The sequence below is a fragment of the Pyxicephalus adspersus genome, chromosome 10 (assembly GCF_032062135.1).
Source record: "Pyxicephalus adspersus chromosome 10, UCB_Pads_2.0, whole genome shotgun sequence".
NCBI classification, from domain to species: Eukaryota; Metazoa; Chordata; class Amphibia; order Anura; family Pyxicephalidae; genus Pyxicephalus; species Pyxicephalus adspersus.
In genome coordinates, this window is record NC_092867.1 from 21,741,959 (window position 1) to 21,757,491 (window position 15,533).

Genomic DNA, 15,533 nt, shown 5'->3' on the forward strand with positions numbered 1-15,533 from the left:
TTGTCTGACTACAATACACAACCTTGATCCTCAAAGAGAAATTATAGCTCCGAAAAAAATAATAAGTGATCAGGCAGATTCATTATTGCAAAACGTAAATCACTTTACCTGCCTGATTGCTATCTTCTTTTAGGAAAAATATGTGCTGTGCATGTGCAAACACAGGTCAGTGTAGACAAGCAGGTTGTGCCAGGTATGCCCACATGCGGGTAAGTTACAGTATATCACCCCAGCCCAACCAATTTAAAATGAACGAAGACGGAACCAGAAAGAAGAGTAAAAAGAAGATGGAGGCACCCACAATGGAACGAAGACAGCTGACTGTATTTACCAAATTGCTGTCAGGCATGTAGGGGTATTTTATTGCAAAAAGAACATCCTCCTATCCCTAATAAAGGGCCTGCCTGATTGGATTTTTTAAGAATAAAGATTTAGTTCCCCTTAACAATGATAGGTGGGGCACTAATATACATAAAAATTCAAAATTGTAAAAGAATTACCATGTTTCTGCATGCTTGTAAACTTCAAACAATTACTACTTGTAATATCTTCTAGTGTCCGGTAACCCATTCGGTACCACTTCTCTGTGGTCTTCAGGCCCACTCCAAAAATGGATGTGAAGATCTGTAGGAAGAATCAAACTTCTGCATATTTAAATAATTCTGAATAATCAGCCATTGTACAGATCAAGAGGACCTTCACTCTACAATTCAATCTTACAGCATTTAGATTGCAGAGTATTTAATACTAAGCAGCGTGAAAGTAGCATGGTCACCGATCCCATTGATGGATTGTACCAAATGCTGAAACTGCTGCCCCCCCTTTGTTACCCTACAACTACAAGCAGCCATGGTAATACACATTGTCTGTTATTATCATGGTCGGTACACCTGTCTAGAGCAGCCTTTCTCAACCAGGGATCTGTGGAAGACTGGGGTTCCTTTAGAGGTTGCTGGGGATTCATTAGCAAATTCTGCATTACAGAAAATCATTCTGTAGGTATAATAATTATTGGCAAGGGTTCCCTTGGACTTAGTTTCTTTTCAAAGGTTGAATAGGCCTGGTCTAAAGCAATATCTGCGAATACAATTAGCTGCAAATAATTATCTGGTCCAGGGGCATTGTGACTCCTAAAAGACTTAAGGCTCTTTATCATTAGGTAAATAGTCTTTTTGGTTTGAATCTGAAACTAAGATAAAAACTTTTAATTTTAGTTTTAGAAAGCATATGGAAGAAATAAAACTTCCATTGGATTTTTTTTTTTTTTTTTTGGTATCCCACTGTATTCCAGATTTTCCTTTACTTCTTGACAAGGAGACCGAACAATATTTGAGAATCTCAGCTCACTAGAACAGGTGTCCAAACTGCATGGTCTCCCCTCACCACTTTCTTTGGCAGCCACTCCACAAGTTTGGATTTTGCCCCCATTTTCATTTTCAATGACAATGGTTACGAGGACAAACAGATGGGAGAATCTCCCCAAAAGGGAAACCAACAGCAATGAAAAATTTGACTCCTTATAAAAGAGGTTGATTTATATCTACACCCATAACCTCATTTTGTTCTAAAATGAGCAGTCTCAAATTTTTAATATTTTCCATTGATTTTCCATTATTTTATTATTAAATTGCACATCTCTTAACCCTCTTCAAAACTTTCTCTCTCTTTTGAGATATTTTTAATTAAAAGGCTTAGTATTCTTGGGCAGTCATGTGACTTTCCCCCCATCCAATCAGGCTTCATATGTAATATAACTGATCCATAAGAAAATTAATAATTTTATGTATGGTAAAAGGGGGCATCTATCTATTTCAAGCCAATAAAACTACTCCATCAGTATCTCCCCTTTAAAGTTTTATGTACCCAGCTATTACAACACAGGCGGCACAACAATGATGATTTGATCATTCATTTAGTACTATCAGATTTTATTTGCAAGTGTTTCTTCCTTGTCCCGCAGCGACCAGATGCAAATTTAGTGTGCAATATGTTTCTGATTGTTTCTAAAGTCAGAGTCAATAAATCTCTTCTTTATGAATGCAATATTTCCCATCATGTCTGGAAACTAATATTTTCTTAGTAGTAAAGAGTAATAAAAAAATGACAATGTTCCAAAGTAATTTAACTTGAATACTGCCCATTCTTATTGAAAAAAAAGACTTGGTACATTTCCTCCAGACATATTATTGTATTTCTCATTAAAGGAGATTTATATCTGCTTTTTTTAATTATTTTCCATTTATTATTTTTAGGCTCCATCAGAAGACGCTGCAGACTTTCATTAACAGTGGCCTAACACGGAGATGAAATTATATTGAAACTAATTCTATTGTACAGGACATGAAAATGGACACATAAAAGGACAAAGCCATGATGTAATGTGAAATTAATATAATGTTATTCTTCATTTAGCAGATAATTGTAAATTACTATATATATATATATATATATATATATATATATATATATATATATATTATACAGAGTTTTAGAAAAACTAAAAGGAAGACATTTTTGGCATGTATAACCGTTCTTTGAAACAGAACACAGTCTACCTTTTTCTGAAAGTATAACAAGCTGAACTGTCAATGGTGGGAGTAGGAACATCGCCACTGTTAGTGCTAGGCTTACAGATACTCAAAGGGCAACAGATTGTTGTTTGAGTAACAGTAAAACATCAAGAAAATATGAGAAAAGAAAATATTTTAAAAGGTTTTAGATATACTTGAAAGATCCAGCAATTTAAAGACCAACTCCAGCTTGCAATATATTTAAAATATTTTTTGTTGCCACATGTGGAAATGAAGCAGCAGCTCTGAGTACTATACTCACCCTAGTTCTAGTGATGACTCCACCAGCCATCCCCAACTTACTTTCATCCTCATTCATTTGTTTTTTTTTTATACCTTTATTGGTGTTTTTTTCGGCAAGGATAGAACAACTCACATATGATACAATAGTAGAATAGCAAAAATGATAATAAACTGTTACATTATGACATATTAAAACATACAGCAGAGAAAAAAAAAGAAAAAGATGAACAGGAAATTACACAATAGAAAAAGAATAAAAAACTTAACTATTTGCAAGATAAGTAAACTTAAACACAGTTTATCACGCATAAAAAGATTAAATCACAAACTGAACTGTAAACATCTAGATTTACATATAGGTAAATCTGGTTGTCGCCAAAGACCCATGACACCAAAGACATATTTGAGTGATCATTTTTTGGTATGCGTAGAAAGCTAGTTCAGACGAAATGTCATTAGAGATATTACATATTTGGATATGTAAATTGAATATTTATTTGCTTTTTATGGAATTTTAACTGTCCTAAATGAAGTGTATTTTTATAATTTAATACTGTATGATTTACTGTCATGATAGTATAATATTTGTATGCCGTTAAAGTCTCACAACTTTCTTCCAAAAAATGCTGTAATATTTACAAGAATATATTTAGGTATTGTGCAAAAGACTTGGCATAGTTTCCAGGTTTAGAGAAATACTTTTTTCATTTCCTAGGTGGGTAACTATTGTGTCAAAAGTTCCTTTGTTAGTTGGATGCATAATGCTAGACACTGAGGAATGAAGAACCTTAACTTGTCTTATAAATAGACAATAAAATACAAAAATATGTATATTATTAATGTGGTAATTGTTTAAAACATATTTGTATATTAATTTAAATAAAATATTTTTATTAATTGATTTACTGATTATTTTTCCTTATTTCTGTCCAGCTTCCCATCAAAAATTAGAAAGAAGGCTGTAAATAGCTTTGTTTGTAAGTACAGAAATAGAACACCTTTTCAACACTGACACCATGTTCACATGGTTTTGTTCAAAAACTTTTTGCCTAAGCAATCTACATGAACTTTTTTGACAACATTTTAGTGAATCTGTAGCAATCAAGAAATTTTAATTCAAATTCAGGGAGCTCACACCATTTGTCCCTGATTACAGTATTTAATAAATTACATTTGATTACCTTAAATGATTTATATCTCTCAGAAGATCTCACTTCCTCCACTTTGGAGCTTTTTCTATCTTCGATAATCTCCTAGACAATAAATTCATAGAAAGGTTCATTACTAAAGTAGGCTTTAGCTGGATTTTTATCATATGCAATTCACTCCTGCTGTTGGCGTCTGCTCCTTCACATTATAGTAAAAGGAGAAAATAAAATTGAATTAAGGTTAAAAAGGTATAAAAAATCATGACTGTTCATTTACATAGACTAAAAACTTTCAAAAAAGATGAGGTCTGTGAGCCTCGAAAAGACAGACCAGCTATTATACATTTAATTCTCAAGAGCATTTTATTTTCTATAATTTATAGTTTTCTGTAGTCACTGTTCACCAAGTAGTAAGTATGTGGACTATCAAAAGGATCAGTGATTAAGGCACCCCAACATGGCCCATTATGTAAGTTGCACAACACTTAGTTCCTGACTCCTCTTTACCTTTGCTCTTACTTACCTTTTGCTAATTTATAAAATTTGGGGTAAAATCATAAAAAAAGAAATACTTTAAATTTATACTTGCAGCATTTTTATTTTTATTCACTTGCAATAAACATTGGACCTGGTAGGGCATTGGCATTCCATAAAGTGATGGTCCTCTAATATAGCTCTCTTTCTCTTTTAACATCATACCCCCGTCTTCATTTGGGAGTATCTAAGTGCTCCCTGTGCTGGTCAATCTTCTCTACCTCTCTCACCTATGTACCCAAATATGTGGAAGCTAGGAAAGGAGTGTGGGTGGATAGTATAGAGTAGCAATTATTAACTTCTAAGAGTTCCTCAAATTGTGGCTGAATGACAACCCATTTGTTGATGTATTATTCTAGGGCCAAATCCATTTGATTAAGACACCTACGTGATGCTAATAAAGTTTTTACTCGCACATTAAGGTTGTTTTTGAGTCACCACTGTTAGGAGGACATTCTTTACACTGGCCACCAAGTTAGAAGACATTTCCCCTAATGACCCACAATATTTTGGTTAGCAGGGATCCCTTGAAACCTGAAAATTATTTCAAGGGTAAAAGGTATCTCTGATTTCTCTAACATCACATTCAAGATGGTGGTTACCAGTAGCACTCCAAGATCTTTTAGAGGTCTACACAATAGAGGCTTTGGTAGGTAAAAACACACTTAGAATCCTATGGAAAGATTGTTGTTGAAATCATTGGTCTGGTGATGGGGTATTAAAGTGTAACTGTACATTTGGTTCTAGACCCACACACCCACAGGAGATTGGAGGAAATTTAGATAAAAGTGGGGGAATTTCCCATCTTTGACAGGTAAATCCGAAATACCAGAGGTTATAACCTTTCCCCAAAGTTTAGTTAAAATGATTTGGCTGAAGTAACTTTTTTGCAAGTATGTGCACTATTTTTTTACTTTCCTATTTTCATTGGAGGTGCTGGTGCTTTAAAAGAAAACAAAAGACAAGAACTATTGGCTTATGAAAAAGTCCAGAATTATTGCTGAAAGGCCCGAAAACCAATCACAAATCATTTAGCGGAATTAGATAAATTATGGGTCTTGTAATTGGTTGATTTTGTAGTTGATTACTGCCTGCATTGTTTTATAAATGAAACCCTTAGTATATAGTAGCGATAATGTAAAATATTACAGGACAAGATAAATGGTAATTACTTTTTTATGACAAAACCCTATTTCCCAAATAAACATTGTGTCCTTACTTCAATGATGTATTTCATCTCTTCTCTCAGGTGAGGCAAGTCTTCCACATCTTTCATTGTTACTATGGGAAATGGAAGTGATTTAAGCACAGCCGATGCTCTCTGATAGGCCACCCGAGGTCCTTTACTCTCCCAAAATTCATAGTTTTCTGCCATTATATCAAAAGCATCCTAGAAAAGAAAACAAGTAAAATAAATATCTTATATAATCTTGCATCATACATTATATAAGTAGGATTTTTTATGTTTATTGTTTAGAGTAAAATGTTATTAGCTCTGCAGGCAACTCCTTATAGAGCATCTAACTCAATCATTAAATCTTATATAAGTTTTAACACATTATTGTCATTTCAGAAGTTGTTTTTAATCCTTTTACTTCTGTTTGTTTTTTTTAAAAGATGTCAATGTTCAGGCACAACGGTTTTCAAGATGTGCTTTTGCATTGTCAACTGCTGTCAACGGTCTATAGATGGGTTAACTGGCTAAGCTTACTCTATAACTGACAGGTATACAGTTCAGCCAATCCAGTCAGTGGCTATCAATATTTGTCTTTGACCACCAATTGGACTGACTGAGCCTTATGCTATACCTGTCAATGTCATCTATAGTGTAGAGCTCAGCCAATCCAGCCAGTGGCTGTCAATGACTGCCAACGGGATTGACTGAGCCGTACGCTACACCTGTCAATGCTAGCTATGGCGTAGATCTCCGTCAATAGCTATTGCCATATGCTTTACCTAAAAGGTTCATACACACATTAGTAGGCCATTTAAACCTCTGTTTAAATATATATATATAAATTCCAACTTAGAATTTAAACTGAAACTCATCTGTTTTGACCACAAATCCTGTTTCAAGTCAGACATTTTCAATTCTGAACGCCTCTACAAGCAGCCATGCTAACACATATTACTCATTACTCGTATGCAAAGTTACTACTAGTATGCAAAGTTACTGAAAGAGGCCGTAAAATAGCATATCTGAAATGAAAAATAAGGTAAAAAAATTATTTTTATAAAACAATTTTGAAATAATTGAATGTGGGAACTATTAGTTATACACAGTATTGAGAAAACTGAATGTCAACCAATTAGGGTTTATATTTATGTTTAAAAGAACTTTAGACAGATATAAAAGACAAACTTTAGATTACTATGCAAACATTAAAAAGACACAAAATCCTGTTTCAATATAGCTAGCTTATTACCTGAAATCCTTCTTTTAATAGTACGTACAGCAAATGCTTATTTTTTAACTTCTCTCTGGATCTCCATTACAGATATTTCCCCTTCTATGTTATGTGTCATCAGACAGAAACCATAACACTATAGAAGCCTAAAACACCAACTTGGACAGAAATATATATTTCTGTTTATTTAGTAGACTCAGGAAAGCCTGGAGCCTCTGCTAATTTTTTATAGAATTAAAATTCTATGCCCAGTTGCAGATTTTCCTCCACTGTAGCAGAAAAGCAACAAGTGTATCAACAGAGTCCATTGATTTCCATTAGTTTATGCTGTTGGGGCATGGTATGGTTTAGATAATCATAGATATATTTTTTCAAACATCACCAACTGCCTTCATTATCCACCACTGTGTGATTTTTTCTTTATGCAGTACAAGTATGATGATGATAAACAATTCATCACATCAATTAAAACTACCCGAGGCATATTTTTATCAATACAAAGAATATCTGCTAACTATATGTTGGTGGATAAAGTTGAAGGGAAGCTGAGGGAACTACAGATCTCTTTTAAAGTCCATTAGATCCAAAGTAGGCTGCATTCATCTGACTGTAATCAACACTATTGTGAGAACTATAAATTCTTTGATAGCACTCAGTGACCACTGAGAAAACATTGCAGTTTTAAAATTGTTATTTTAGATCCAGGAAATCCAAAATGTTGCATTTGTTATTTGATTGCAAGGGAAAATCTTCAAATAGGGTCAATAAATATCTAAAGCTGCATACCCACGTACAATTATAGTCGTTGGAAAGGATCTTTCACGATCCTTCCAATGACTAAGCACTACACGATGCATGAACGAGTACTGTACATACAGCACCATTCTGCCCAATGAAGAGAGAAGGGAAAGAACGACACCCTGCTGCGCACTCCTCCCTTCCCTTGCATTAGGATCGTTTGTCGTCCATCGTGGATCTGCCAGGATGGTTGTTCGAACGATGGACAACGTGCGCTGTACACACACCAGAAACTCATCCGATATCGGCTCTGAGACGATTATCGGGCGAGAACCATTGGACCTGTGTACGTAGACTCCCCCGAACTCTAGAAAGAATTCTTCTCAGTCCCTGTTGAATGTCCAAAGCAGAAACCTGGGACACAAGCAGCAAAAATAAGAATAGATTTTCTAACTTTGCTTCAATAAAAGCTATAAGAAAGTCTTTGTTATAGCTAAAGTTGAATAGGCTTTTTTATAGGTACTTTTTTTAACAATGGCCCATTGACTTTTGTCATAAATGAACACAGCTTTTGTCCCTGCAAAGACTGATGATCTTCGTTTAAAATATGACCATGTTATTTGGCACTATGTGGACACAGAAGTAGGTGGTCAAGTTAAACAACAACTGCTTGTAAATCATAGTCTATTAGGTGAAGGTTGTAGTAACTTCCTATATGTCAGCATTGCATCATTTGTCATCAGGGTAATGCTAAGCTGGCCCTTGTGATGAATCCTTCAAGTCCAGAGGGCACATTGCTTTAGAAACAAATTTCTGGAAAATACAGCCACACTAAAACAGTATTGCCAAATCAATGCCATTTCTATGTATCCGGTATGTTTGACCGGCACTTATACATGACAAACACGTTGCACTTTTTGCTCCTAAAATGAGCTTAGCTTTAACGTGCTGCATTTACTTCTTTTTATATGTATAATAAGAATTGTCCAGACAAATGTGACAACTCACACTGCTTCAGGCAGCTACATCTATTTTTCTACAGCAGTCTGAACTTTAGACCTTTAAATAAGATGTGTGCTTTAACTACCAATGTTCTGCTTAATCCAACCTCTAAAGTACTGAATTTGGAATTTTGAAGATTGTATCATTCATTATTGATCATCAATTCTTCATGGTTTGCATAACTGAATTCCTAACTAACCGGTGGTGTGGCATTTGCCTACATATTTTTGTGCTAAAAAGTGTCCCTCTCACTGACCTCAAAAAGTTTGGACTAATGCATAGGTTAAAAGGCAGAACCTGGCAATAACCATGCTGGTAGAAGCCAGTAATAAACCTTGGATTGCACAGAGTCTCTTTTTTAGGTGGATACTAGAGGAAGGTGCAGCTTACATAAAGAATTTAAGTGTTAGCTTATTCTAGAAGAAATAAAAATGATTGGAAACAATTTTGTAACTTTTTTTTCGCTCTCTTTACTCTGATTCCTGTCAAATGGTATTACTGCTGTGGAAAGAAATGCTGCGGTTCCCTATGACATATGGGGCACGAAGTGTGATGTTGGAAGGCTTTTAATGTCATCAGTCGAACTGAGATCCATCCCATTTCTCTCCTGTGGTCAACTATTATCTAAAAAAGTTTGGGGAAACCATGAACCCATGTGGACTTTTATATGTGTTTTTCCTCCTGAAGAAGTGGACTAGCTCCATGAAACGCATTGAGGATCCAGAATTACTTCTGTGCTATACATGATTTTTAACTTTTAACAAAAACTTTTTGGATAATATTTGCTAATTAAAGTGTGTTTGTTATACTAAAAATGAGAATGAGAATTTGGTGCCTTAAAAAGCCCAAAAAATTGTTTGTTTTCCCTGTTGGAGACTGGACCTAAAACTACCCTTTGCTTGGGACCTTTTGTCCGAAATAATCATCCAATAAGCAGGTAGGGCAACAATAAAGGGAAGTTTGACTCCAATAATTGCAGCCCAGCTCAAAATAAAGAGCTACGACTGGAAAACATTGAAGAACAAGCATTCAAGTAACAAGTATTTGATAGTACAATTTACTATAAAAAAAACCTAAATCTCAGTCACAGACCAGTGAAATACAACTCTTATTAGTGAGATTTTACATGTTTATACATATATGTACAGAAATGTACACTGTAGCATAATAAGTGTGAGCCCAAATTCTGAGTGTATTTGGCAAAACTAGTCCAAATGAAGGGGTTTAAAGGACCTGAACATGGCAGAAAATAATTGTGTTGCTGCAGATTAGCAGCTCTTGTCTTTGGGATCCAGGCCCGGAGTGTCTTGTAGGAATGGGTGGACCAGGCACTTCCTCCCTCTTCCAGAAAAGAAATTGAGGACGATTGTAGCCTAAGGCTAAGTGACTCAGGGAGAAAGGCACTGTGTGGGGAGAGCCAAGGAGGTCTCCCACAAATTGGGTTTATTTTACCATGGAGGCCAAATTTGTGTTATTTTTACTTAAGAGTGACTATATTGATCACTTTGCAAGACAAAACCCTTGATGTCTATTTTCTGTGAATGTTTTTAGTAAACAAAAGTGGACATAATTGGAGTTGGAATTACCTCTATGCAAGGTTTGATGCTAATCCCACACAACACAAAAGAAAGAAACAAGTACACAACTGTAGGCAAAGCAAGATAAAACACTGTAACACACAACATTAAAAAAAGAAAATGGATACACTTGAATAACTATCTGGTCATTGAGATGTGATAAGTGATGGAGAACAGAATCAGTGGCCATGATAAAGATTAATCTTCTGTAATCTCTTTGCCAAGGGCCAGAAAGCAGGCAGTACAGATGTATCAGAAACTACAGACAGCGAGCAGCAGCTGCTGTGGGCATACTATCTCTCTCAAAATAGTTACAAAGGAAGAGTATATATCAACTTTCTAGATATGATTATATAGTGTTCTACTTGGGGATAAAAGAAAACTAAATTATTAAAGACCAGAGAATTGTTTTTCTAATACACCTGCTATCCAGTTTAATATTTCCTTTAACCTAAATTTACTTTAGTTTGGGACATTGGGTTGAATTCTTTTTCATTTTATTATATCCCTCTTCAACTCCAGTGGTTAGACTTTTTCTATCCATGTTTCATGGCTGCCATAACGAAGGCCATAATGAAGGTGTTAATTCTCTCGAGCTGACATTCCCTTATTATTTATTTATCCTGCTTTATGGAGAATTCATCAACGTAGCCTGACACCTTCCTCTGGTTTTGCAGCGGACATAGTATTTTCTGTTTGGGATATTAAAGTAATCCTTGGATCTTGGCAACTATAGGTAACCTACTGGTGTCTGCAGCCTTTCTTTTTCCAGTTAAGGGCCTAAATAATCCTTTTTACACATTATTTACGTGGTCATTGTATAGACTGCCCTAACTCTTCTCTTTGCCTCCCTATTGGCCAGAGGATAACTATTACACTTTGTAGCCAAAAGGAGCTTACCAACACCCTATGTTGTAAATGAACTTTGACATCCTAGAACAGTGTGTAAGTGACAAGGTTACCAAGTGAATGGTAAAACTAAATCAGACCGCTATGGCCTAATAATCGGCAATTTATTGTTTTTGTTCTTGGGTTTAGATACACTTTACAGTTATTTCTGTGTGACTCCTAATGCATATTATGTTGCATTATAGCATACGTGGTATCAAGGCAGCTTAATTTGGGCCGGAGCATGGATACAGTTAGGTCCATAAATATTTGGACAGATACAACTTTTTTCTAATTTTGTTTCTGTACATTACCACAATTATTTTAAATGAAACAACTCTTTCTCTCAACACTTTCAGATTGCATAAAAATGTGAAGAACTAAAGCCTTTTTTTACACAATCACTTCATTTCAGGGACTCAAATGTTATCGGACAATTGACTAAAAGGCTATTTTATGGGCTGGTGTGGGCAATTCGTTCATTATGTCATTATTAATTAAGCAGATAAAAGGCCTGGCATTGATTTTGGGGGGGGGGGGGTTGCTTGTATGTGGAAGATTTTGTTGTGAACAGACAACATGCAGTTAAAGGAGCTTAAATTCAGTGGGTTGAACAAAAAGATTGCATAAAAATGTGAGGAACTAAAGCCTTTTTTTTTATCACAATCATTTAATTTCATTTTATTTAAAATGTTCATTTCTAATACTTGGTTGAAAACCCTTTGCTGGCAATGACAGCCTGTAGTCTTGAACTCATGGACATCACCAGATGCTGGTTTCCTCCTTTTTAATGCTCTGCCAGGCCATTACTGCAGCGGCTTTCGGTTGCTGTTTGTTTGTGGGCCTTTCTGTCCGATGTTTAGTCTTCAACAAGTGAAATGCATGCTCAATTGGGTTCAGATCAGGTGACTGGATTTGAGCAGACAGTATGTCTCTGAACACCTCAGAATTCATTCAGCTGCTTCTGTCCTGTGTCACATCATGGATAAACACTAGTGTCCCAGTGCCATGGCAGCCATGCACACCCAAGCCACCACACTGCCTCCGCCATGTTTTACAGATGACGTGCTATGCGTTGGATAATGAGCTGTTCCACACCTTCTCCATACTTTTTTCTTGCCATGATTCTGGTAAAGGTTGATCTTGGTTTCATCTGTCCAAAGAATGTTTTTCCAGAACTTTGCCGGCTTTTTTAGATGTTTTTGAGCAAATTCCAATCTAGCCTTTCTATTCTTGAGGCTTATGAGTGGCTTGCACCTTGCACCCTCTGTATTTACTTTCATGCAGTCTTCTCTTTATAGACTTTTCTTTGTAGACTTGGATATCGATACGCCTACTTCCTGGAGAGTTTTGTTCACTTGGTTGGCTGTTGTGAAGGGGTTTCTCTTCACCATGGAAATGATTCTGCGATCATTCACCACTGTTGTCTTCCGTGGACGTCCAGGTCTTTTGGCGTTGCTGAGTTCACCAGTGCTTTGTTTCTTTCTCATGATGTACCAAACTGTAGATTCTACCACTCCTAATATTGTACCAATTTCTCAGATGGGTTTTTCCTGTTTTTGTACCTTAAGGATGGCTTGTTTCACCTGCATGGAGAGCTCCTTTCACCGCATGTTGTCTGTTCACTGCAAAATCTTCCATATACAAGAAGCCCCCACCAATCAACTCCAGGCCTTTTATCTGCTTAATTTATAATGACATAACAAAAGAATTGCCCACACCAGCCCATGAAATAGCCTTTGAGTCAATTGTCCAATTACTTTTGAGCCCCTGAAATTAAGTATTTTTTTTATATATATATATATATATTTATATATTTATTTATATATATAACTTTATAGTACAATCTAGAAGGCACATTAATAATATATTAAAATCATGTTTTTCATTTGAATAGTTCCCTATAAAAACATTTTCACTCACAGCAACAAGGCCAACATTATTTGTTGTTACAAAAACAATTACATAGCTTTCAAATATTTGATATGTACAACAAATTAGAAAAATAGAAAAATAGAAAAAACACATATCTCATACCCATAAAAAACTTCATCTTAGATGTTTAAAAGTACCACTACAGATGGTGATATTACCGCTACAGATGATACGTTTTGCAAAACAAAGTCTGCTTCATTAGATTTGACTAAATTGACTAATGTCAATTTAGTCAAATCATCTGTAATTTAGTCAAATTATCTGTAGATACCAAATAATTAACATGACATTGTTAACAAAAATATCTATTCATAATTGCAACTACTCATATTTACACTGATATCACACTTCACCTTAACACCACATGTTAAAATGATCATGAAAAAAAGTGTAGCAAATAAACTTACAACGTCTTTCCTTAAACCTTGGAACTTTTTATGGCACCATACTAAAGACCCAACCTTTTAAAGACTTGATATCCCAGAGATTTTTGTCTTATAATCACAAGTCATCTGACTCAATGGTAAGTATAGCTGACTAAGGAAATTTCCAAAAATTTGCAAAAAAATTATAGCATAAGTATCAATAGTCTCATTGATGTCTTCCCCAGTATTTAGTAATAAGGGCCCTAATAATTAACTTATATTTAAAGCAGAACTAAACTGAAAGTAAAAAAATAACACGTACCCTTAACCTCCCTAGCGATCTAATTCTGTCCATATTTTCATGCAAAACGCGTTACAATTTTTTTGCATGGAAATTTATTTTATGTTGTGGGCTATAATTCTTAGGCAAAACTCACCAAAATATGTCTAATAGTTAATGAATTTAATAGTAAACTAAAAAAAAAAAAAATCTGTTTAAAAAAAAGAAAATATAGTAAACATGTAACATAACTGTACAGTACCAGGTATTATATATATAATTATATGTATAAAATATGAAGATTTCTTTGTATTGGACTCAATACAGATATTTTGTATTGAATCCAATACAAAATTATTTTAATTTCCCTCTGATCCTCCCGCCGGCACTGACGTCACCGGGAAACCCAGCAGATCTTGCGTCTCTGCAGTTCGCAGTTGGAGCTGGAAGAAGACAGACGTGTCCCCAGGACCTGAAATCCACCTAAAATCCACCCCGAGTCACTCGGAATTATCGTGAGGGGGGTTAATCCTGCAGATCCCTCGATGGCTCTGGTCCTTCCCACAATCCGGTCATGCATCATCCTGGAATTACTCTTCGTCCTGGCGCAGAGGAAGCGTCGGGCACTGTCATCTTTTATCTTCTCCTCCATCGTCTTCTTCAGTCGTCTTTCTTCGTCACCTGATCTCACACTGCACAGGTGTGAGATCAGGTAACGTAGCCACTGTGAAGGGGGAAAAAAAGATCGGCATCTCTATCCCTTGATGGAAAAATGCTCTGGGCATGCGCAGAAGGAGCAGCCAGAGCCTTTTGGGATGAGTGACATGATGTAGGTATCCCGGGAGGCTCTGCACTCCCATTGGGCTCTGCACTCCCATCTTGATCACCATGAATATCAAGACTTAAAGGAGTGGTGTTGCACCCTTTTTTTTTAAAAAAAAAAGGGTGTTGCACTTAAAAAATAAACAACATTTGTACTTTATATAGAAGGGTTGTCTACCCTTCTTTGTAAAGTAAAAATGTTGAGTTTAGGTACCGTTTAAAATATATCTAAAATTTTATAATTTTATATTATAACCTTTATTGGCTGAAGTCCAGAGCAGTGTCACTATCTTCTTCAATAATTGCCATATATGTATGAAGCAGCATAAGTTAGCGTTCTCCAATTTATCTTACATACATTTTTTCAAAGGATGCAAATTCATGGATAGCACATTTTGTCTTCAACAAGACAGCACCGAATTATTCAAATATTGCTTATTCATGCCTGTCATATGCCAACACAAAACATTTAATGTCCAATTGGCTAATAAAGTAAACCACTTTAGGTGTGTGTAGACAGAGCACTAGAAAATAAGAAAATTGCACGTCCCCATAAATCTGTTTTTATTTGCAGAGTAAGTCATGCATGCTGTGACCTCAATATCCCACTATGCAGAGCGTGTCCCAGCTTTGCATAGCAAGCATAAACTACTTAGCTACAAGCCTTGCCAAGCGCAGAACACTGGGACACCTTAAAAAAGTAATCTCGGAGATTATCCACAGCTGAACCATTGCCTTCTCTGAGAACTCAATAACAGTAAAATGAGTCGGATAGCTGCAGTAAGTATATGTTTGACAAGAAAATGCATTTGATGTTTCTAGAGTTGAACGTCACCTATGGATCTAAAGAACATCAGAATGCAGTGGAGCCACAGGGGGGATAAAAAAGGAGGACATTATCTCTCTATGGTTTGATGAGTTGAAAGCAGGTACACTCGAATTAAAGAAAACTGGGGATCAAGTCAAATTTAAAATTTCTGTAATTGTGAAATAATCCTTTTTAAAATACATGTTGCATTCAAC

General features: G+C 35.6%; 1 protein-coding gene across 1 annotated transcript in view; it reads right to left on the reverse strand.

Annotated features, from left to right (window-relative positions):
- The window catches only part of DNTT (DNA nucleotidylexotransferase), a 176,225-nt gene that overhangs the window by 123,242 nt on the left and 37,450 nt on the right, over window positions 1-15,533 (reverse strand). The window contains exons 4-6 of the mRNA XM_072424484.1: window positions 5,715-5,885; window positions 3,995-4,066; window positions 501-624 (exon numbers count right to left, since the gene is read on the reverse strand). Coding sequence (XP_072280585.1) covers window positions 501-624; window positions 3,995-4,066; window positions 5,715-5,885 — 367 coding nt within the window. The remainder of the gene's footprint in view (window positions 1-500; window positions 625-3,994; window positions 4,067-5,714; window positions 5,886-15,533) is intronic.